This window comes from Carcharodon carcharias, chromosome 4 (genome assembly GCF_017639515.1).
Source record: "Carcharodon carcharias isolate sCarCar2 chromosome 4, sCarCar2.pri, whole genome shotgun sequence".
In the NCBI taxonomy this organism is placed as follows: Eukaryota; Metazoa; Chordata; class Chondrichthyes; order Lamniformes; family Lamnidae; genus Carcharodon; species Carcharodon carcharias.
Window position 1 is genome coordinate 204,833,076 of NC_054470.1, and position 25,813 is coordinate 204,858,888.

At 56.1% G+C, this 25,813-nt stretch overlaps 1 protein-coding gene across 3 annotated transcripts in view; it reads left to right on the top strand.

The window, feature by feature from the left end:
- The window catches only part of skp2 (S-phase kinase-associated protein 2, E3 ubiquitin protein ligase), a 63,785-nt gene that overhangs the window by 31,812 nt on the left and 6,160 nt on the right, over positions 1-25,813 (top strand). For all 3 annotated transcript variants that reach the window (XM_041186421.1, XM_041186420.1, XM_041186422.1), the window contains 5 exons: positions 431-574; positions 7,194-7,328; positions 11,362-11,460; positions 13,656-13,783; positions 14,290-14,341. In XM_041186421.1, coding sequence (XP_041042355.1) covers positions 431-574; positions 7,194-7,328; positions 11,362-11,460; positions 13,656-13,783; positions 14,290-14,341 — 558 coding nt within the window. The remainder of the gene's footprint in view (positions 1-430; positions 575-7,193; positions 7,329-11,361; positions 11,461-13,655; positions 13,784-14,289; positions 14,342-25,813) is intronic.

A 25,813-nucleotide genomic window follows, 5' to 3' on the forward strand; every position in this document is an offset into this window, starting at 1 on the left:
GTGGTTCAGTGGGGTTTATAGAATAGCAGATACCTGGGAGTGAGTTACAGACTGGAATCTAATCAAGGGGTTCGGGGTGGTTTATAGAATAGCAGATACCTGGGACTGAGTTACAGACCGGAATCAAATCAAGGGGTTTGGTTGGTGGTTTATACAAAGAATAACAGATACCCGGGAGTGAGTTACAGTTTGGAATCTAATCGAGGGGTTCGGGGTGGATTATATATAGAATAACAGATACCCGGGAGTGAGTTACAGACTGGAATCAAGTCGAGGGGTTTGGTTCGTGGTGGGTCGAGGAGGAGTTTAGATAGAGAATAAGAGATACCCAGGGTGAGGTACAGATTTTACAGGTCCAATTTTCCTCTGGTTTCATTTTGCCTGCATGCTCTTTGATTCTACTGCCTAACCCTGTGCTATTATGGAGCAGGTTTGACAAGTCCTTGTGGTACAGTGTGGATCTGAGCAAGGGGAACCTGCCCTTAGGGACTGTGGGCCAGGTGCTAGGAGCTGGAGTGGTTGTCCTGAGGAGCCCCCGTTCCTTCCTGGGGGACCCCATGTTCAAGGATGAGAGGTGAGAGAAATCTCCAGCTTGTTTTTTATTCCTTCATGGGATGTGGGCTTCACTGGCTGGGCCAGCATTTATTGCCCATCCCTAATTGCCCTTGAGAAGGTGGTGGTGAGCTGCCTTCTTGAACCGCTGCAGTCCATGTGGTGTAGGTACACCCACAGTGCTGTTAGGAAGGGAGTTCCAGGATTTTGACCCAGCGACAGTGAAGGAACAGTGATATATTTCCAAGTCAGGATGGTGAGTGACTTGGAGGGGAACTTCCAGGTGGTGGTGTTCCCATCTATCTGCTGCCCTTGTCCTTCTAGATTGTTGTGGTCGTGGGTTTGGAAGGTGGTGTCTAAGGAGCCTCGGTGAGTTGCTGCACTGCATCTTGTAGATGGTACACACTGCTGTTACTGTGCGTTGGTCATGGAGGGAGTGAATGTTTGTGGATGTGGTGCAAATCAAGTGGGCTGCTTTGTCCTGGATGGTGTCAAGCTTCTTGAGTGTCGTGGGAGCTGCACTCATCCAGGCAAGTGGGGAGTATTCCATCACACTCCTGACTTGTGCCTTGTAGATGGTGGACAGGCTTTGGGGAGTCAGGAAGTGAGTTACTCGCCACAGGATTCCTAGTCTCTGACCACAGTATTTATATGGCTAGTCCAGTTCAGTTTCTAGTCAATGGTAACCCCCAGGATGTTGATAGTGGGTAAGATTCAGTGAAGGTAATGCCATTGAATGCCAAGGGGCAATAATTAAATTCTCTCTTGTTGGAGATAGTCATTGCCTGACAATTATGTGGTGTGAATGTTACTTGCCACTTGTCAGCCCAATCCTGGATATTGTCCTGGTCTTGCTGCATTTGGACATGGACTGCTTCAGTATCTGAGGAGTCGCAAATGGTGCTGAACATTGTGGAATCATCAGCGAACATCCCCACTTCTGACCTTATGAAGGAAGGAAGGTCATTGATGAAGCAGCTGAAGATGGTTGGGCCGAGGACACTACCCTGAGGAACTCCTGCGGTGATGTCCTGGAGCTGAGATGACTGACCTCCAACAACCACAACCATCTTCCCTTGTGCTAGGTATGACTCCAACCAGCAGAGAGTTTCCCCCCGATTCCCATTGACTCCAGTTTTGCTAGGGCTCCTTGATGCCACACTCGGTCAAATGCTGCCTTGATGTCAAGGGCAGTCACTCTCACCTCACCTCGGGAGTTCAGCTCTTTTGTCCATGTTTGACCCAAGGCTGTAATGAGATCAGGAGCTGAGTGTCCCTGGCGGAACCCAAACTAGTCATTGGTGAGCAGGCTATTGCTAAGCAAGTGCTGCTTGATAGCGCTGTTGATGACCCCTTCCATTACTTTACTGATGATGGAGAGTAGACTGATGGGGCGGTAATTGGCCGGGTTGGATTTGTCCTGCTTTTTGTGTACAAGACATACCTGGGCAATTTTCCACATAACCGGGTAGATGCCGGTGTTGTAGCTGTACTGGAACAGCTTGGCTAGGGGTGCTGCAAGTTCTGGAGCACAAGTCCTCAGTACTATTGCCGGAATATTGTCAGGGCCCGTAGACTTTGCAGTATCCAGTGCCTTCAGCCGTTTCTTGATATCACATGGAGTGAATCTAATTGGCTGAAGACTGGCATCTGTGATGCTGGGGACCTCCGGAGGAGGCCGAGATGGATCATCCACTCGGCACTTCTGGCTGAAGATTGTAGCAAATGTTTCAGCCTTATCTTGTGCACTGCTGTGCTGGGCTCCTCCATCGTTTAGGATGGTGATATTTGAGGAGCCTCCTCCTCCAGTGAATTGTTTAATTGTCCACCACCATTCACGACTGGATGTGGCAGGACTGCAGAGCTTAGATCTGATCCATTGGTTTTGGGATCACTTAGCTCTGTCTATCACTTGCTGCTTATGCCGTTTGGCACGCAAGTAGTCCTGTGTTATAGCTTCACCAGGTTGACACCTCATTTTTAGGTATGTCTGGTGCTGCTCCTGTCATGCCCTCCTGCACTCTTCATTGAACCAGGGTTGATCCCCTGGCTTGATGGTAATGGTAGGGTGGGGGATATGCTGGGCCATGAGGTTACAGATTGTGTTTGAGTACAATTCTGCTGCTGCTGATGGTCCACAGCACCTCATGGATGTCCAGTCTTGAGTTGCTAGGATCTATTCAAAATCTATCCCATTTAGCACGGTGGTAATCCCACACAACATGATGGAGGGTATCCTCATTGTGAAGGTGGGACTTCATCTCCATAACGATTGTGTGGTGGTCACTCCTACTGATACTGTCATGGACAGATGCATCTGTGGCAAACAAGTTGGTGAGGATGAGGTCAAGTGTGTTTTTCCCTCTTGTTGGTTCCCTCACCATCTGCTGCAGACCCAGTCTAGCAGCTATGTCATTTAGGACTCAGCCAGCTCAGTCTGTAGTGGTGCTACCGAGCCACTCTTGGTGATGGACATTGAAGTCCCCCACCCAGAGTACATTCTGCACCCTCGCCACCCTCAGTGCTTCCTCCAAGTGGTGTTCTACATGGAGGAAGCACTGATTCATCAGCTGAGGGAGGGCGGGACGTGGTCATTAGCAGGAGGTTTCCTTGCCCATGTTTGACCTGATACCATGAGACTTCATGGGGTCCAGAGTCGATGTTGAGGACTCCCAGGGCAACTCCTTTCCGACTGTATACCACTGTGCTGCCACCTCTGCTGGGTCTGTCGTAAGAGCATAAGAAATAGGACTAGAGGTAGGCCATTCAGCCCCTCAAGGCTGCCCCACCATTCAATAAGATCATGGCTGATCTGCCCCAGGCCTCAACTCCTCTTTCATGCCAGCTCCTCTTCACCCTCAACTCCCTGATATTTCAAAAATCTATCTACCCCCTCTTTAAATACTTTCAGTGATCTAGCCGCCACAACTCTCTGAGGTAGAGAATTCCAGACATTCACCACCTTTGAGAGAAGAAATTCTTTCACATCTCAGTTTTAAATGAGTGTTCCCTTACTTTGTAACTATGTCCCCTAGTTCGAGATTCCCCCACTAGTGGAAACATCTTCTCAACATCTACCCTGTCAAGCCCCCTCAAAATCTTGTACATTTCAATAAAATCACCCCTCATTCTTCTAAACTCTAATGAATAAAGGTCTATCCTGTTTAGCCGTTCTTGATAAGTGAACCCTTTCATCCCAGGAATCAGCCTAGTGAATCTCTTTTGAACTGCCTCCAATGCCAATATAACCATTCTTAAAAACTGTACACAGTACTCCAGGTGCAGCCTCACCAACACCCTGTACAGTTGTAACAAGACTTCCCTATTTTTAAACTCCAACCCCCTAGCAATACAGGCCAAAATTCCATTTACCTTCTTAATTACTTACTGCACCTGTATGCTAACCTTTTGTGTTTCATGCACAAGAACACCCAGATTCCTCTGTGCTTCCTACCAAAGTGCATGACCTCACACTTTCCTACATTAAACTCCATCTGCCAAGTTTTTGCCCACTCACTCAACCTGTCTATATCCCCTTGCAGATTCCTTATGTCCTCATCACAACATGCCCTCCTGCCTATTTTTGTATCGTCAGCAAATTTGGATACATTACACTCTGCCCCCTCCTCCAAGTCATTAATATAGATAGTAAATAATTGAGACCCTAGGACTGATCCTTGTGTAATTCCACTAGTTACATCTTTCCAACCTGAACCATAGAAAAGTTACAGCACAGAAGGAGGCCATTCGGCCCATCTTGTCCATGTCAGCCCGAGGACACCCAGGTGCCCTTTCTAATCCCACCTTCTTGCACCCGGCCCATAGCCCTGCAGTTTACATCACTTTAGGTGCAGATCCAGGTACTTTTTAAAAGGGTTTAGAGTTTCTGCCTCAGCCACCAATTTGGGCAGTGAATTCCAGACACCCACTACCTTCTGCATAAAAAAGTTCTTCCTCATGTCCCCCCTACACCTTCTGCCACTTATCTTGAATCTATGTCCCCTGCTTCTAGAATTCTCCACCAAGGGAAACAATTTTATCCTATCCACTCTATCTATTCCCCTCATAAATTTGTATACCTCAATTAAGTCGCCTCTCAGCCTTCTTTGTTCTAAGGAAAATAACCCCAACCTATCCAATCTCTCCTCATAGCTACACTTTTCTAACCCTGGCAACATTCTTGTAAACCTCCTCGGCACTCTCTCCAGAGCTATTACATCCTTCCTGTAATGTGGTGACCAGAACTGCACACAATACTCCAGTTGTGGTCTCACCAGTGTTTTATACAATTCCAACATTATATTCTATACCTCTGCCAATGAAGGAGAGCATTCCATATGCCTTCTTTACAACCTTGTCTACTTGAACTGCTGCTTTCAGGGACCTGTGTACTTGTACGCCAAGATCTCTCACTTCATCTACCCCTCTTAGTATATTCCCATTTATTGTGTAATCCCTGTAACTGTTTGATCTCCCTAAATGTATGACCTCACACTTCTCTATGTTAAAATCCACCTGCCACTTTACGGCCCACTCCACCAACCTATCTATATTGTTTTGGAGATTATGGCTAATCTCTACACTATCCACTACTCGGCCAATCTTTGTGTCATCTGCAAATTTCCCAATCGTGAAAAAGACAAATTAATCCTGACTCTCCGTATTCTGTGTGTTAACCAATCAGGACATACCCAGGGATGGTGATGGTGTCTGGGACATTATCTGTAAGGTGTGATTCCGTGAGAATGACTATGTCAGGCTGTTGCTTGACTAGTCTGTGAGACAGCTGTCTCAATTTTGACACCAAGCCCCAGATGTTAGTAAGGAAGACTTTGCACGGTCGACAGGGCTGAGTTTGCTGTTGTCGTTTCTGGTGCCTAGGTGGATGCCGGGTGGTCAGTCCGGTTTCATTCCTTTTGAGCTGTTTTGTAGAGTCGTTAATCTTTTGAACGTAATACCTAAAAGGACTGTGGATGCTCAGCTGTTCAATATATTCCAGACTGAGATCAATAAATGTATAGAATCTAAAGGATATGGAAATAGGGTGTTCGAGTGGCGTTGGTGTAGAAGATCAGCAACGATCTTATTGAATGGTGGGACAGACTTGAGGGGCCGAATGGCCTACTTTTTTGTGTTCTTTTGTCTCTCCACAACATTGTGAACTGAGTATTGCTGAAAAAAGAGATATGTCGAAGTTTTTCATCTTGCACTCAGGAAGAACATGTACACACATTGCGCCTGTTTCAGATAAACAAAATAAGTGACAGCCATTTGCTGACTCATTCCTCAGGACAATGCCTTGACCAATCAGGGTTAAGCTACCTGGTTTAAATTTCGTACAATGCTTGGCAGTTAACTGTCAGTCTCCATCAGTGGTGCATTCTCCATGGCAACACCACTTGCCAACCAATCAGGAATCTCTTCACATACAGTATTATTTGTTGTTTTCCCCTTATATAGATATTCTTGCGAAGTGTCCTGATGAGTGCAAGATAGAAAGCTTCAACATGTCCCTTTTTTCAGCAACACTCAAGTTCTGTCTGACCAGATGACCATAATGAACTGACCTGAGACTGGGAAATGTGAAGCAGCAGAATGATTTAAGGGTTGAAGTATATAAATCACTAATAATTTAACAACAGGTACAAAAAATAATTCAAAAGGCTAATGACATGTTTGCTGGTATCTCAAGGGTAGAAGCTAAGCTGCAGTTGTGCATAGTCCTTGTCAGAGCCCAGCAAGGTGAATGGGTAAACCTGTGGCAAATGGATTTCCGTATAGGCAAATGTGAGGGCATCTACTTCAGACCTAAAAAGAAAACAGGAGACTTTTTAAATCAGTGCTCCCCAAACTATGGGATCTGGGTGGGGGTGGGGGGTCTGTGGGGGTGGAGGGTCTGTGGGGGACTGGGTGAGGGTGAGGGGTCTGTGGGGGACTGGGTGAGGGTGAGGGGTCTGTGGGGGTGGGAGGGTCTGTGGGGGACTGGGTGGGGGTGAGGGGTCTGTGAGGGTGGGGGGGTCTGTGGAGGACTGGGTGGGGATGAGGGGTCTGTGGGGTGGGGGGATCTGGGTGGGATCTGGGTGGGGGTGGGCATCTGTGTTGGGGGTGAGGATTGGGGATCTGTGAGAGGGTGTGTGGGGCTTTGTGAGGGCAGGGTGGTTGTGTGGGGGTTGGGTGTCTGGATGGGGGTGGGGATGGGGGTCTGTGTGGTTTGGCTTCGATGTCTGTGGGGGTTGGGTTGGGTGTCTCTGGGGGTTGGGTGTCTGAGTGGAGGTGGGGGTCTGTGTGGGGGGTGGGGATCTGGGTGGGGGTAAGGGGTCTGGGTGGGGGTGTGTGTGAGGGTAGGGGGTGGGGGTAGGAGGTCTGGGTGGGGGTGGGGGTCAGTGTGGGGGTGGGGTGGTCGGGGTAGGAGGTCTGGGTGGGGGTGGGGGTCTGTGTGGGAGTTGAGTTGGGGGCCTGGATGGGGGTGGGGAGTCAGGATGGGGATGGGGTTCTGTGTGGGGGTAGGGGGTCTGGGGGGGGGTGGGGGTCTGTGCGGAGGTAGGGGTAGGGGGTCGGTGTGGGTGTTGGGGGTGGGGTGTCTGTGTCTATTGAAAGGTGCTGTTGATTCTGCCCTCTGATCTTGGTGTCTGTCCCCCCAGCCCACTCTGTGTTCAATACATGGACCTGTCGCATTGTGTGGTGAGCTGTTCCGCCATCTTCCAGATTCTTCACCGTTCTCACCGGCTCCTCAGCCTCAGTCTTGAGGGTCTTGTGCTCTCCGATGATGTCATCAGGTGAGGCAATATTCTGTTGGTGCTTACAGCTGAGGTGCAATTGTGATGGCACCGCCTCCTGCCTTTGACCCCGCCTCTCCCCAACCCTCCCCGTCCCTGGCCCCGCCTCACCCCATCCCTGGCCCAGCCTTTCCCTTCCCCCGTCCCTGGCCCCGCCTCACCCCATCCCTGGCCCAGCCTTTCCCTTCCCCCGTCCCTGGCCCCCCCTCCCCCCCCCACCCCCAATCCCTTTTTTTTATTGATCTACAGCATGTGGGTATCGCTGGCTGGGTCAGCATTTATTGAGCTGCCTTCTTGAACCGCTGCAGTCCATGTGGTGTAGGTACACCCACAGTGCTGTTAGGGAGGGAGTTCCAGGATTTTGACCCAGTGACAGTGAAGGAACGGTGATATATTTCCAAGTCAGGATGGTGAGTGACTTGGAGGGAAACTTCCAGGTGGTGGTGTTCCCATCTATCTGCTGCCCTTGTCCTTCTAGATGGTAGTGGTCATGGGTTTGGAAGGTGCTGCCAAAGGATCCTTGGTGAATCCCTGCAGCACATCCTGTAGATGGTACATGCTGCTCCTACTGTGTGTCAGTGGTGGAGGGACTGAATGTTTGTGGAAGGGGTTCCAATCAAGTGGCTGCTTTGTCCTGGACAGTGTCAAGCTTCTTGAAACTTGTGGGAGCTGCACCCATCCAAGCAGTTGGGGAGTATTCCATCACACTCCTGACTTGTGCCTTGTAGATGGTGGACAGGCTTTGGGGAGTCAGGAGGTGAGTTACTCGTCGCACAATTCCCAGCCTCTGACCTGCTCTTGTAGCCACTGTATTTATGTGGCTAGTCCAGTTCAGTTTCTGGTCAATGGTGACCCCCAGGATGTTAATAGTGGAGGATTCAGTGATGGTAATGCCATTGCACATCAAGGGGCGATGGTTGGATTCTCTCTTGTTGGAGATGGTCATTGCCTGACACTTGTGTGGCAGGAATGTTACTTGCCACTTGTCAGCTCAAGCCTGGATATTGTCCAGATCTTAAAAGAAAATACTGCGGATGCTGGAAATCTGAAACAAATACAGAAAATGCTGGAAACACTCAGCAGGTCTAACAGCAGCTGTGGAGAAAAAAATAGAGTTAACGTTTCAAGCCCTTATGACTCTTCATCAGAGCACGGACGTGGACTGCTTCAGTAGCTCAGGAGTCACAAACGATGCTGAACATTGTACAATGGAGTGCAAAGGGACTTGGGAGTCCTAGTCCAGGATTCTCTTAAGGTTAACTTGCAGGTTGACACGGTAGTTAGGAAGGCAAACGCAATGTTGGCATTTATTTCGAGAGGACTAGAATATAAAAGCAGGGATGTGCTGCTGAGGCTTTATAAGGATCTGGTCAGACCACATTTAGAATATTGTGAACAATTTTGGGCCCCGTATCTCAGGAAGGATGTGCTGGCCCTGGAGAGGGTCCAGAGGAGGTTCACGAGAATGATCCCAGGAATGAAAGGCTTAACATATGAGGAACATTTGAGGACTCTGGGTCTATACTCGATGGAGTTTAGAAGGATGAGGGGGGATCTGACTACAGAATACTGAAAGGCCTGGATAGAGTAGACATGGGGAAGGTGTTTCCATTAGTAGGAGAGACTAGGACCCGAGGGCACAGCCTCAGAGTAAAGGGAAGACCTTTTAGAACAGAGATGAGGAGAAACGTCTTTAGCCAGAGAGTGGTGAAACTATGGAATTCATTGCCACAGAAGGATGTGGAGGCCAGGTCATTGAGTATATTTAAGACCGAGATAGATAGGTTCTTGATTGGTAAGGGGATCAAAGGTTACGGGGAGAAGGCGGGAGAATGGGGTTGAGAAACTTATCAGCCATGATTGAATGGCAGAGCAGACTCGATGGGCCGATTGGCCTAATTTCTGCTCCTATGTCTTATGATCTAATCATCAGGGAACATTCCCACTTCTGACCTTATAGAAACTAGGAACACAAGTAGGCCATTCGGCCCTTCAATCCTGCTCTGCCATTCATCATGATCGTGGCTGATCATCCAATCAATAGCCTGCTCCCGCTTTCTCCCTATATCCTTTGATCCCTTTCACCCCAAGAGCTATATCTAACTTCTTGAAAACATACAATGATTTGGCCTCAACTACTTTCTATGGTACTGAATTCCACAGGCTCACCACTCTCTGGGTGAAGAAATTTCTCCTCATCTCAGTCCTAAATGGTCTACCCCATATCCTCAGACTGTGACCCCTGGTTCTGGACTTCCCCACCATCAGGAACATCCTTCCTGCATCTACCCTGTCTAGTCCTGTTAGAATTTTATAGGTTTCTATGAGATCCCCCCTCATTCTTCTGAACTCCAGCGAATATAATCCTAATCAACTCAATCTCTCCTCATATGTCAGTCCTGCCATCGCAGGAATCAGTCGGGGAAACCTTTGCTGCACTCCGTCTATAGCAAGTACATCCTTCCTCAGATAAGGAGACCAAAACTGCACACAATATTCCAGGTGTGGTCTCACCAAGACCCTGTATAATTGCAGCAAGACATCCCTGTTCCTGTACTCGAATCCTCTGACTATGAAGGCCAACATACCATTTCTCTTCTTTACCACCTGCTGCACCTGCATGCTTACCTTCAGCAACTGGTGTACGAGGACACCCAGGTCTCGTTGCACATTCCCCTCTCTCAATTTATTGCCATTCAGATAATAATCTGCCTTCCTGTTTTTGCTACCAAAGTGGATAACCTCATATTTACCCACATTATATTACATCTGCCATGCATTTGCCCACTCACTCAGCTTGTCCAAATCACACTGAAGCATCTCTGCATCCTCCTCACAGCTTACCCTTTCACCCAGCTTTGTGTCATCTGCAAATTTGGGGATATTACATTTAGTTCCCTCATCTAAATCATTAATATATATTGCGAATAGCTGGGGTCCCAGCACCGATCCCTGTGGTACCCCACTAGTCACTGCCTACCATTCAGAGAAAGACCCGTTTATTCCTACTCTTTGTTTCCTGTCTGCCAACCAGTTTTCTGTCCATCTCAATACACCACCCCCAATCCCAAGCGCTTTAATTTTACACGCTAATCTCTTATGTGGGAATTTGTCAAAAGCTTTCTGAAAGTCCAAATAAACCACATCCACTGGCTCCCCCCATCAACTCTACTAGTTACATCCTCGAAAAATTCCAGTAGATTTTTCGAGCATGATTTCCCTTTCATAAATCCATGCTGACTCTGTCCGATTCTGCCACTGTTTTCCAAGTGCTCAGCTATTAAATCTTTTATTATGGACTCTAGAAATTTCCCCACTACCCACGTCAGGCTGACTGGTTTATAATTCCCTGTTTTCTCTCTACTTCCCTTTTTAAATAGTGGGGTTACATTAGCTACCCTCCAATCTATAGGAACTGTTCCAGAGTCTATAGAATCTCGGAAGATGACCACCAATGCATCCACTATTTCTAGGGCCACCTCCTTAAGTACTCTGGGATGTAGATTATCAGGCCCTGGGGATTTATCAGCCTTCAATCCCATAAATTTCCCCAACACCATTTCCCTACTAATACTGATTTCTTTCAGTTCCTCCCTCTCACTAAACCCTGTGTTCCTCAACATTTGTGGTATGTTATTAGTGTCCTTTGTGAAGACAGAACCAAAGTATGTATTTAGTTGGTCGTTCCCTCCTCACCAAACTCCCTCAGTCACCGAATTCCAATTTAAGCACTTTACTGTAACCCAAAGCAGCACTCGATGTGGAATGTTTGTGATGGAAGGAAGGTCATTGATGAAGCAGCTGAAGATGGTTGGGCCTAGGACATTACCCTGAAGAACTCCTGCAGTGATGCCCTGGATTGAGATGACTGACCTCCAACAACCACAACCATTTTCCCTTTCCTCCCCCCCCCACCCCACCCCGGCCCCACATCTCCCCCCTTGGCCTCGCATCTCCCTTTCCCCATTCTTGGTCCTCCCCTCTTGGCTCTGGTTCCCCTCCGCCGTGTAACTCTTGTCCTTTCCGATTACAGGGCGATTGGACAGAATGAGAACTTACTGAGGTTGAATCTCTGCAGCTGCTCCCAGTTTGGGCCAGACTCCCTGAGGCAGATGCTGAGTAACTGTTCCAGGTGGGTAAGGGAGGGGAGATTACATTTACCAAGCACAGAGTCTGTGCTAGGGGAGGGAAAGCGATCTCCACAGTCCCAGATAAATCCCATGTCCCCGCCATGGTTCAGGGTAGGGGACCAGGGTGAGACAGGTTCAGGGGGAGGTTTGGGGTTGTCCAGGGGGAGGGTCCGGGGCAAGGGAGGTTTGGGGTTATTCAGGGTGGGGGTTGGCGGGGGAGAGGTTCAGGGGGTGTTCATGGTGGCTGTTTGGTGGGAGGTCCAGGGGTGTTCAAAGTGGGGGTTCGGGAGGAGGGGATTCTGGGGGAAATTCAGGGGGTTCAAGGTGGGGGTTCAGGAGGAAAGAGGTCCAGGAAGATTCGGTGGGGGGTTGTTTGGGAGGAGGTTCAGGATTGTTCAAAGTGGGGGTTCAGGAGGAGAGTTCTGGGGGAAATTCGGGAGGAGAGAGGTTCGTGGAGATTCAGGAGGGGCTGTTTGGGGGTAGGTTCGGGAGGTGTTCAAAGTGGGGGTTCGGGAGGAGGGAATATCAGGGGAGATTCTGGGGTGTTTGAGGTGGGGGTTCAGAGAGTTTCGAGGGGTGTTCGTGGTGGGAGTTTGGGGGGACGTTCTGGGCTGTTGCAAGTGGGAGCTCGGGGAGGAAGGTTCCGAGGGTGTCTGTGGTGGGAGTTTAGGGGAGGTTCGGGGGTGTGGGAAGTCGGGGTTCAGGGGGAGGGATGTTCGGGCTGGGGGTTTGGGGTAGGCTCGGGGTGGGGGTTTGGGGTAGGCTCAGGGTGGGGGTTTGGGGTAGACTCAGGGTGGGGGTTTAGGGTAGACTCAGGGTGGGGGTTTGGGGGGAGGTTCGGGGTGGGAGTTTGGGGTAGACTCAGGGTGGGGGTTTGGGGTAGGCTCAGGGTGGGGGTTTGGGGGGAGGTTCGGGGTGGGAGTTTGGGATAGACTCAGGGTGGGGGTTTGGGGTAGACTCAGGGTGGGGGTTTGGGGTAGACTCGGTGGGGGTTTGGGGTAGACTCAGGGTGGGGGTTTGGGGTAGACTCGGTGGGGGTTTGGGGTAGGCTCAGGGTGGGGGTTTGGGGGGAGGTTCGGGGTGGGGGTTTGGGGGGAGGTTCGGGGTGGGAGTTTGGGGTAGACTCAGGGTGGGGGTTTGGGGTAGACTCAGGGTGGGGGTTTGGGGTAGGCTCAGGGTGGGGGTTTGGGGGGAGGTTCGGGGTGGGAGTTTGGGGTAGGCTCGGGGTGGGGGTTAGGGGTAGGCTCAGGGTGGGTGTTTGGGGTAGACTCAGGGTGGGGGTTTGGGGTAGGCTCAGGGTGGGGGTTTGGGGGGAGGTTCGGGGTGGGAGTTTGGGGTAGACTCAGGGTGGGGGTTTGGGGGGAGGTTCGGGGTGGGGGTTTGGGGGGAGGTTCGGGTTGGGAGTTTGGGGTAGACTCAGGGTGGGAGTTTGGGGTAGGCTCAGGGTGGGGGTTTGGGGCAGACTCAGGGTGGGGGTTTGGGGTAGGCTCAGGGTGGGGGTTTGGGGGGAGGTTCGGGGTGGGAGTTTGGGGTAGACTCAGGGTGGGGGTTTGGGGTAGACTCAGGGTGGGGGTTTGGGGTAGGCTCAGGGTGGGGGTTTGGGGGGAGGTTCGGGGTGGGAGTTTGGGGTAGGCTCGGGGTGGGTGTTAGGGGTAGGCTCGGGTTTGGGGGGAGGTTCGGGGTGGGAGTTTGGGGTAGGCTCGGGGTGGGTGTTAGGGGTAGGCTCGGGTTTGGGGGGAGGCTCGGGGTGGGAGTTTGGGGTAGGCTCAGGGTGGGGGTTTGGGGGGAGGTTCGGGGTGGGAGTTTGGGGTAGGCTCGGGGTGGGGGTTAGGGGAAGGCTCAGGGTGGGGGTTTGGGGAAGGCTCAGGGTGGGGGTTTGGGGGGAGGTTCGGGGTGGGGGTTAGGGGTAGGCTCGGGTTTGGGGGGAGGTTCGGGGTGGGAGTTTGGGGTAGGCTCGGGGTGGGGGTTTGGGGTAGGCTCAGGGTGGGGGTCTGGGGGGAGGTTCAGGGTGGGGGTTAGGGGTAGGCTCGGGTTTGGGGGGAGGTTCGGGGTGGGGGTTTGGGGTAGGCTCAGGGTGGGGGTCTGGGGGGAGGTTCGGGGTGGGGGGTTTACTGGCGGGACTGGTGCAGTTTCAGTGAGGGAGGGATTATTGGTGGGCGTTGCACATCTCACAGCTCTGGCTCTGTATCTTCTCCAGACTGGATGAGTTGAATCTTTCATGGTGTAAATTCAGCTCTCAGCACATTCAGGCGATGGTCTCACACATTCCTGCCAGCATAACCCAGCTCAACATCAGCGGCTACAGGCACTGTCTCCACAACTCAGGTAGGACATGGCTCCTCCTAACAGTACCTGGCAGTCAGTGCAAACTGGAATCCACAGGCCCAGGATGATGCTCTGGAGCATGGGTTCAAATTCATAGATTTGGAACTGAAAGCTCGTCTCAGTCATGGTGACCATGAAACCATTGTCGATTGTAAAAACCCACCTGCTTCATTAATACCCTTTAGGGAAGGGAATCTGCCCTCCTTACCCAGTCTGGCCTACATGAGACTCCAGACCCACAGCAATGTGATTGACTCTTAACTTCCCTCTGAGAGGCCTAGCACAACATTCAGTTCAAGGGAAATTAGGGATGGGCAACGATGACACCCTCAACACATAAAAGAATAAAGAAAATAAACCTGTCCACTCTGATGTAGGGTGTACAGGGGAGAGGCCCTCGGGAGTCAAGGAGACTCAGAGTAAGAGGAACAGTTGAAGAGAGGCCCTTGAGAAAGATGGGGGAAGAGGGCAAGTATGTCAATGATTGATGTCTCCTTTATTTCCAGATGTGGAGACTCTGTGCAGGCGCTGCCCACGAATAACCAACCTGGACATGAGGTGAGCAGCTGCTGCCAGTGTGGGTGACCTCCAGAAGGCCCCATACCAGCTCCTCGGCCACAATCCCCAACTCTCCAGCCCCTCATGTCTGCCCCCAGTCCACGCTTACCCACCCTCCCACACTTACCCCCACAACACTCGCCCACACTCACCCCCACAACACTCGCCCACACTCACCCCCACAACACTCACCCCCACAACACTTGCCCACCCTCCCACACTCACCCCAACACTCACTCAGCTCCCACACTCACCCCCACAACACTCGCCCACCCTCCCACACTCACCCCCACAACACTCACCCACCCTCCCACACTCACCCCCACAACACTCACCCATCCTCCCACACTCACTACCACAACACTCGCCCACCCTCCCACACTCACCCCCACAACACTCACCCACCCTCCCACACTCACCCCCACAACACTCACTCACCCTCCAACACTCACCCCCACAACACTCGCCCACCCTCCCACACTCAATCCCACAACACTCACTCACCCTCCAACACTCACCCCCACAACACTCACCCATCCTCCCACACTCGCCCCCACAACACTCGCCCACACTCACCCCCACAACACTCACCCACCCTCCCACACTCACCCCCACAACACTCACCCATCCTCCCACACCCGCCCCCACAACACTCGCCCACCCTCCCACACTCACCCCCACAACACTCGCCCACCCTCCCACACTCACTCCCACAACACTCGCTCACCCTCCCACACTCACCCCCACAACACTCGCCCACCCTCCCGCACTCACCCCCACAACACTCGCTCACCGTCCCACACTCACTCCCACAACACTCGCTCACATTCACCCCACAACACTCGCCCACACTCACCCCACAACACTCGCCCACACTCACCCCCACAACACTCGCCCACCCTCCCACACTCACCCCCACAACACTCGCCCACCCTCCCACACTCACCCCACAACACTCGCCCACACTCACCCCCACAACACTCGCCCACCCTCCCACACTCACCCCCACAACACTCGCCCACCCTCCCACACTCACTCCCACAACACTCGCTCACCCTCCCACACTCACTCACCCTCCCACACTCACCCCCACAACACTCGCCCACACTCCCACACTCACCCCCACAACACTCACCCATCCTCCCACACTCGCCCCCACAACACTCACCCACCCTCCTACACTCACCCCCACAACACTCGCCCACCCTCCCACACTCACTCCCACAACACTCGCTCACCCTCCCACACTCACCCCCACAACACTCACCCACCCTCCCGCACTCACTCCCACAGCACTCACCCACCCTCCTACACTCACCCCCACAACACTCGCCCACCCTCCCACACTCACTCCCACAACACTCGCTCACCCTCCCACACTCACCCCCACAACACTCGCCCATCCTCCCACACTCACTCCCACAACACTCGCTCACACTCATCCCCACAACACTCGCCCACCCTCCCACACTCACACCCACAACACTCGCCCACCCTCCCACACTTGCTCACCCTCCCACACTCACCCCACAACACTCGCCCACCCTCCCACACTCACTCCCACAACACTCGCTCATCCTCCCACACTCACTCCCACAACACTCGCCCACACTCCCACACTCACTCCCACAACACTCGCTCATCCTCCCACACTCACTCCCACAACACTCGCCCACACTCACCCAACACTCGCCCACACTCACCCCCACAACACTCGCCCACCCTCCCACACTCACCCCCACAGCACTCACTCACCCTCCCACACTCACCCCCACAACACTCACCCACACTCACCCCCACAACACTCGCCCACCCTCCCACACTCACTCCCACAACACTCACCCACCCTCCCGCACTCACCCCCACAACACTCGCCCACCCTCCCACACTCACTCCCACAACACTCACCCACCCTCCCACACTCACCCCCACAACACTCACCCACCCTCCCACACTCACCCTCCCACACTCACCCCCACAACACTCACTCACCCTCACAACACCCTCCCACACTCACCCCACAACACTCAACGACCCTCCCACACTCACCCCAACACTCACCCACCCTCCCACACTCACCCCCACAACACTCGCCCACCCTCCCACACTCACCCCCACAACTCCGCCCACCCTCCCACACTCACCCCCACAACACTCGCTCACCGTCCCACACTCACTCCCACAACACTCGCTCACATTCACCCCACAACACTCGCCCACACTCACCCCACAACACTCGCCCACACTCACCCCCACAACACTCGCCCACCCTCCCACACTCACCCCCACAACACTCGCCCACCCTCCCACACTCACCCCACAACACTCGCCCACACTCACCCCCACAACACTCGCCCACCCTCCCACACTCACCCCCACAACACTCGCCCACCCTCCCACACTCACTCCCACAACACTCGCTCACCCTCCCACACTCACTCACCCTCCCACACTCACCCCCACAACACTCGCCCACACTCCCACACTCACCCCCACAACACTCACCCATCCTCCCACACTCGCCCCCACAACACTCACCCACCCTCCTACACTCACCCCCACAACACTCGCCCACCCTCCCACACTCACTCGCACAACACTCGCTCACCCTCCCACACTCACCCCCACAACACTCACCCACCCTCCCGCACTCACTCCCACAGCACTCACCCACCCTCCTACACTCACCCCCACAACACTCGCCCACCCTCCCACACTCACTCCCACAACACTCGCTCACCCTCCCACACTCACCCCCACAACACTCGCCCATCCTCCCACACTCACTCCCACAACACTCGCTCACACTCATCCCCACAACACTCGCCCACCCTCCCACACTCACACCCACAACACTCGCCCACCCTCCCACACTTGCTCACCCTCCCACACTCACCCCACAACACTCGCCCACCCTCCCACACTCACTCCCACAACACTCGCTCATCCTCCCACACTCACTCCCACAACACTCGCCCACACTCCCACACTCACTCCCACAACACTCGCTCATCCTCCCACACTCACTCCCACAACACTCGCCCACACTCACCCCACAACACTCGCCCACACTCACCCCCACAACACTCGCCCACCCTCCCACACTCACCCCCACAACACTCACTCACCCTCCCACACTCACCCCCACAACACTCACCCACACTCACCCCCACAACACTCGCCCACCCTCCCACACTCACTCCCACAACACTCACCCACCCTCCCGCACTCACCCCCACAACACTCGCCCACCCTCCCACACTCACTCCCACAACACTCACCCACCCTCCCACACTCACCCCCACAACACTCACCCCCACAACACTCACCCACCCTCCCACACTCACCCTCCCACACTCACCCCCACAACACTCACTCACCCTCACAACACCCTCCCACACTCACCCCACAACACTCAACGACCCTCCCACACTCACCCCAACACTCACCCACCCTCCCACACTCACCCCCACAACACTCGCCCACCCTCCCACACTCACCCCCACAACTCCGCCCACCCTCCCACACTCACCCCCACAACAGTCGCCCACCCTCCCACACTCACCCCCACAACACTCGCCCACCCTCCCACACTCACTCCCACAACACTCGCTCACCCTCCCACACTCACTCACCCTCCCACACTCACCCCCACAACACTCGCCCACACTCCCACACTCACCCCCACAACACTCACCCATCCTCCCACACTCGCCCCCACAACACTCACCCACCCTCCTACACTCACCCCCACAACACTCGCCCACCCTCCCACACTCACTCCCACAACACTCGCTCACCCTCCCACACTCACCCCCACAACACTCACCCACCCTCCCGCACTCACTCCCACAGCACTCACCCACCCTCCTACACTCACCCCCACAACACTCGCCCACCCTCCCACACTCACTCCCACAACACTCGCTCACCCTCCCACACTCACCCCCACAACACTCGCCCATCCTCCCACACTCACTCCCACAACACTCGCTCACACTCATCCCCACAACACTCGCCCACCCTCCCACACTCACACCCACAACACTCGCCCACCCTCCCACACTCGCTCACCCTCCCACACTCACCCCACAACACTCGCCCACCCTCCCACACTCACTCCCACAACACTCGCTCATCCTCCCACACTCACTCCCACAACACTCGCCCACACTCCCACACTCACTCCCACAACACTCGCTCATCCTCCCACACTCACTCCCACAACACTCGCCCACACTCACCCCACAACACTCGCCCACACTCCCACACTCACCCCCGCAACACTCACCCACCCTCCCACACTCACCCCCACAACACTCACCCACCCTCCCACACTCGCCCCCACAACACTCGCCCACCCTCCCACACTCACACCCACAACACTCACCCACCCTCCCACACTCACTCCCACAACACTCGCCCACCCTCCCACACTCACTCCCACAACACTCACTCACCCTCCAACACTCACCCCCACAGCACTTGCCCACCCTCCCACACTCACCCCAACACTCACTCACCCTCCCACACTCACTCCCACAACACTCGCCCACCCTCCCACACTCACCCCCACAACACTCGCCCACCCTCCCACACTCACCCCACAACACTCGCCCACACTCACCCCCACAACACTCGCCCACCCTCCCACACTCACCCCCACAACACTCGCCCACCCTCCCACACTCACTCCCACAACACTCGCTCACCCTCCCACACTCACTCACCCTCCCACACTCACCCCCACAACACTCGCCCACACTCCCACACTCACCCCCACAACACTCACCCATCCTCCCACACTCGCCCCCACAACACTCACCCACCCTCCTACACTCACCCCCACAACACTCGCCCACCCTCCCACACTCACTCCCACAACACTCGCTCACCCTCCCACACTCACTCCCACAACACTCGCTCACCCTCCCACACTCACCCCCACAACACTCACCCACCCTCCCGCACTCACTCCCACAGCACTCACCCACCCTCCTACACTCACCCCCACAACACTCGCCCACCCTCCCACACTCACTCCCACAACACTCGCTCACCCTCCCACACTCACCCCCACAACACTCGCCCATCCTCCCACACTCACTCCCACAACACTCGCTCACACTCATCCCCACAACACTCGCCCACCCTCCCACACTCACACCCACAACACTCGCCCACCCTCCCACACTCGCTCACCCTCCCACACTCACCCCACAACACTCGCCCACCCTCCCACACTCACTCCCACAACACTCGCTCATCCTCCCACACTCACTCCCACAACACTCGCCCACACTCCCACACTCACTCCCACAACACTCGCTCATCCTCCCACACTCACTCCCACAACACTCGCCCACACTCACCCCACAACACTCGCCCACACTCCCACACTCACCCCCGCAACACTCACCCACCCTCCCACACTCACCCCCACAACACTCACCCACCCTCCCACACTCGCCCCCACAACACTCGCCCACCCTCCCACACTCACACCCACAACACTCACCCACCCTCCCACACTCACTCCCACAACACTCGCCCACCCTCCCACACTCACTCCCACAACACTCACTCACCCTCCAACACTCACCCCCACAGCACTTGCCCACCCTCCCACACTCACCCCAACACTCACTCACCCTCCCACACTCACTCCCACAACACTCGCCCACCCTCCCACACTCACCCCCACAACACTCGCCCACCCTCCCACACTCACCCCACAACACTCGCCCACACTCACCCCCACAACACTCGCCCACCCTCCCACACTCACCCCCACAACACTCGCCCACCCTCCCACACTCACTCCCACAACACTCGCTCACCCTCCCACACTCACTCACCCTCCCACACTCACCCCCACAACACTCGCCCACACTCCCACACTCACCCCCACAACACTCACCCATCCTCCCACACTCGCCCCCACAACACTCACCCACCCTCCTACACTCACCCCCACAACACTCGCCCACCCTCCCACACTCACTCCCACAACACTCGCTCACCCTCCCACACTCACCCCCACAACACTCACCCACCCTCCCGCACTCACTCCCACAGCACTCACCCACCCTCCTACACTCACCCCCACAACACTCGCCCACCCTCCCACACTCACTCCCACAACACTCGCTCACCCTCCCACACTCACCCCCACAACACTCGCCCATCCTCCCACACTCACTCCCACAACACTCGCTCACACTCATCCCCACAACACTCGCCCACCCTCCCACACTCACACCCACAACACTCGCCCACCCTCCCACACTTGCTCACCCTCCCACACTCACCCCACAACACTCGCCCACCCTCCCACACTCACTCCCACAACACTCGCTCATCCTCCCACACTCACTCCCACAACACTCGCCCACACTCCCACACTCACTCCCACAACACTCGCTCATCCTCCCACACTCACTCCCACAACACTCGCCCACACTCACCCCACAACACTCGCCCACACTCACCCCCACAACACTCGCCCACCCTCCCACACTCACCCCCACAGCACTCACTCACCCTCCCACACTCACCCCCACAACACTCACCCACACTCACCCCCACAACACTCGCCCACCCTCCCACACTCACTCCCACAACACTCACCCACCCTCCCGCACTCACCCCCACAACACTCGCCCACCCTCCCACACTCACTCCCACAACACTCACCCACCCTCCCACACTCACCCCCACAACACTCACCCACCCTCCCACACTCACCCTCCCACACTCACCCCCACAACACTCACTCACCCTCACAACACCCTCCCACACTCACCCCACAACACTCAACGACCCTCCCACACTCACCCCAACACTCACCCACCCTCCCACACTCACCCCCACAACACTCGCCCACCCTCCCACACTCACCCCCACAACTCCGCCCACCCTCCCACACTCACCCCCACAACACTCGCTCACCGTCCCACACTCACTCCCACAACACTCGCTCACATTCACCCCACAACACTCGCCCACACTCACCCCACAACACTCGCCCACACTCACCCCCACAACACTCGCCCACCCTCCCACACTCACCCCCACAACACTCGCCCACCCTCCCACACTCACCCCACAACACTCGCCCACACTCACCCCCACAACACTCGCCCACCCTCCCACACTCACCCCCACAACACTCGCCCACCCTCCCACACTCACTCCCACAACACTCGCTCACCCTCCCACACTCACTCACCCTCCCACACTCACCCCCACAACACTCGCCCACACTCCCACACTCACCCCCACAACACTCACCCATCCTCCCACACTCGCCCCCACAACACTCACCCACCCTCCTACACTCACCCCCACAACACTCGCCCACCCTCCCACACTCACTCGCACAACACTCGCTCACCCTCCCACACTCACCCCCACAACACTCACCCACCCTCCCGCACTCACTCCCACAGCACTCACCCACCCTCCTACACTCACCCCCACAACACTCGCCCACCCTCCCACACTCACTCCCACAACACTCGCTCACCCTCCCACACTCACCCCCACAACACTCGCCCATCCTCCCACACTCACTCCCACAACACTCGCTCACACTCATCCCCACAACACTCGCCCACCCTCCCACACTCACACCCACAACACTCGCCCACCCTCCCACACTTGCTCACCCTCCCACACTCACCCCACAACACTCGCCCACCCTCCCACACTCACTCCCACAACACTCGCTCATCCTCCCACACTCACTCCCACAACACTCGCCCACACTCCCACACTCACTCCCACAACACTCGCTCATCCTCCCACACTCACTCCCACAACACTCGCCCACACTCACCCCACAACACTCGCCCACACTCACCCCCACAACACTCGCCCACCCTCCCACACTCACCCCCACAACACTCACTCACCCTCCCACACTCACCCCCACAACACTCACCCACACTCACCCCCACAACACTCGCCCACCCTCCCACACTCACTCCCACAACACTCACCCACCCTCCCGCACTCACCCCCACAACACTCGCCCACCCTCCCACACTCACTCCCACAACACTCACCCACCCTCCCACACTCACCCCCACAACACTCACCCACCCTCCCACACTCACCCTCCCACACTCACTCCCCTCACAACACCTCACTCACCCCACAACACTCAACGACCCTCCCACACTCACCCCAACACTCACCCACCCTCCCACACTCACCCCCACAACACTCGCCCACCCTCCCACACTCACCCCCACAACTCCGCCCACCCTCCCACACTCACCCCCACAACACTCGCCCACCCTCCCACACTCACCCCCACAACACTCGCCCACCCTCCCACACTCACTCCCAGAACACTCGCTCACCCTCCCACACTCACTCACCCTCCCACACTCACCCCCACAACACTCGCCCACACTCCCACACTCACCCCCACAACACTCACCCATCCTCCCACACTCGCCCCCACAACACTCACCCACCCTCCTACACTCACCCCCACAACACTCGCCCACCCTCCCACACTCACTCCCACAACACTCGCTCACCCTCCCACACTCACCCCCACAACACTCACCCACCCTCCCGCACTCACTCCCACAGCACTCACCCACCCTCCTACACTCACCCCCACAACACTCGCCCACCCTCCCACACTCACTCCCACAACACTCGCTCACCCTCCCACACTCACCCCCACAACACTCGCCCATCCTCCCACACTCACTCCCACAACACTCGCTCACACTCATCCCCACAACACTCGCCCACCCTCCCACACTCACACCCACAACACTCGCCCACCCTCCCACACTCGCTCACCCTCCCACACTCACCCCACAACACTCGCCCACCCTCCCACACTCACTCCCACAACACTCGCTCATCCTCCCACACTCACTCCCACAACACTCGCCCACACTCCCACACTCACTCCCACAACACTCGCTCATCCTCCCACACTCACTCCCACAACACTCGCCCACACTCACCCCACAACACTCGCCCACACTCCCACACTCACCCCCGCAACACTCACCCACCCTCCCACACTCACCCCCACAACACTCACCCACCCTCCCACACTCGCCCCCACAACACTCGCCCACCCTCCCACACTCACACCCACAACACTCACCCACCCTCCCACACTCACTCCCACAACACTCGCCCACCCTCCCACACTCACTCCCACAACACTCACTCACCCTCCAACACTCACCCCCACAGCACTTGCCCACCCTCCCACACTCACCCCAACACTCACTCACCCTCCCACACTCACTCCCACAACACTCGCCCACCCTCCCACACTCACACCCACAACACTCACACACCCTCCTACACTCACCCCCACAGCACTCACCCACCCTCCTACACTCACCCCCACAACACTCGCCCACCCTCCCACACTCACTCCCACAACACTCGCTCACCCTCCCACACTCACCCCCACAACACTCGCCCATCCTCCCACACTCACTCCCACAACACTCGCTCACACTCATCCCCACAACACTCGCCCACCCTCCCACACTCACACCCACAACACTCGCCCACCCTCCCACACTTGCTCACCCTCCCACACTCACCCCACAACACTCGCCCACCCTCCCACACTCACTCCCACAACACTCGCTCATCCTCCCACACTCACTCCCACAACACTCGCCCACACTCCCACACTCACTCCCACAACACTCGCTCATCCTCCCACACTCACTCCCACAACACTCGCCCACACTCACCCCACAACACTCGCCCACACTCACCCCCACAACACTCGCCCACCCTCCCACACTCACCCCCACAACACTCACTCACCCTCCCACACACACCCCCACAACACTCACCCACACTCACCCCCACAACACTCGCCCACCCTCCCACACTCACTCCCACAACACTCACCCACCCTCCCGCACTCACCCCCACAACACTCGCCCACCCTCCCACACTCACTCCCACAACACTCACCCACCCTCCCACACTCACCCCCACAACACTCACCCACCCTCCCACACTCACCCTCCCACACTCACCCCCACAACACTCACTCACCCTCACAACACCCTCCCACACTCACCCCACAACACTCAACGACCCTCCCACACTCACCCCAACACTCACCCACCCTCCCACACTCACCCCCACAACACTCGCCCACCCTCCCACACTCACCCCCACAACTCCGCCCACCCTCCCACACTCACCCCCACAACACTCGCTCACCGTCCCACACTCACTCCCACAACACTCGCTCACATTCACCCCACAACACTCGCCCACACTCACCCCACAACACTCGCCCACACTCACCCCCACAACACTCGCCCACCCTCCCACACTCACCCCCACAACACTCGCCCACCCTCCCACACTCACCCCACAACACTCGCCCACACTCACCCCCACAACACTCGCCCACCCTCCCACACTCACCCCCACAACACTCGCCCACCCTCCCACACTCACTCCCACAACACTCGCTCACCCTCCCACACTCACTCACCCTCCCACACTCACCCCCACAACACTCGCCCACACTCCCACACTCACCCCCACAACACTCACCCATCCTCCCACACTCGCCCCCACAACACTCACCCACCCTCCTACACTCACCCCCACAACACTCGCCCACCCTCCCACACTCACTCCCACAACACTCGCTCACCCTCCCACACTCACCCCCACAACACTCACCCACCCTCCCGCACTCACTCCCACAGCACTCACCCACCCTCCTACACTCACCCCCACAACACTCGCCCACCCTCCCACACTCACTCCCACAACACTCGCTCACCCTCCCACACTCACCCCCACAACACTCGCCCATCCTCCCACACTCACTCCCACAACACTCGCTCACACTCATCCCCACAACACTCGCCCACCCTCCCACACTCACACCCACAACACTCGCCCACCCTCCCACACTCGCTCACCCTCCCACACTCACCCCACAACACTCGCCCACCCTCCCACACTCACTCCCACAACACTCGCTCATCCTCCCACACTCACTCCCACAACACTCGCCCACACTCCCACACTCACTCCCACAACACTCGCTCATCCTCCCACACTCACTCCCACAACACTCGCCCACACTCACCCCACAACACTCGCCCACACTCACCCCCACAACACTCGCCCACCCTCCCACACTCACCCCCACAACACTCACTCACCCTCCCACACTCACCCCCACAACACTCACCCACACTCACCCCCACAACACTCGCCCACCCTCCCACACTCACTCCCACAACACTCACCCACCCTCCCGCACTCACCCCCACAACACTCGCCCACCCTCCCACACTCACTCCCACAACACTCACCCACCCTCCCACACTCACCCCCACAACACTCACCCACCCTCCCACACTCACCCTCCCACACTCACCCCCACAACACTCACTCACCCTCACAACACCCTCCCACACTCACCCCAACACT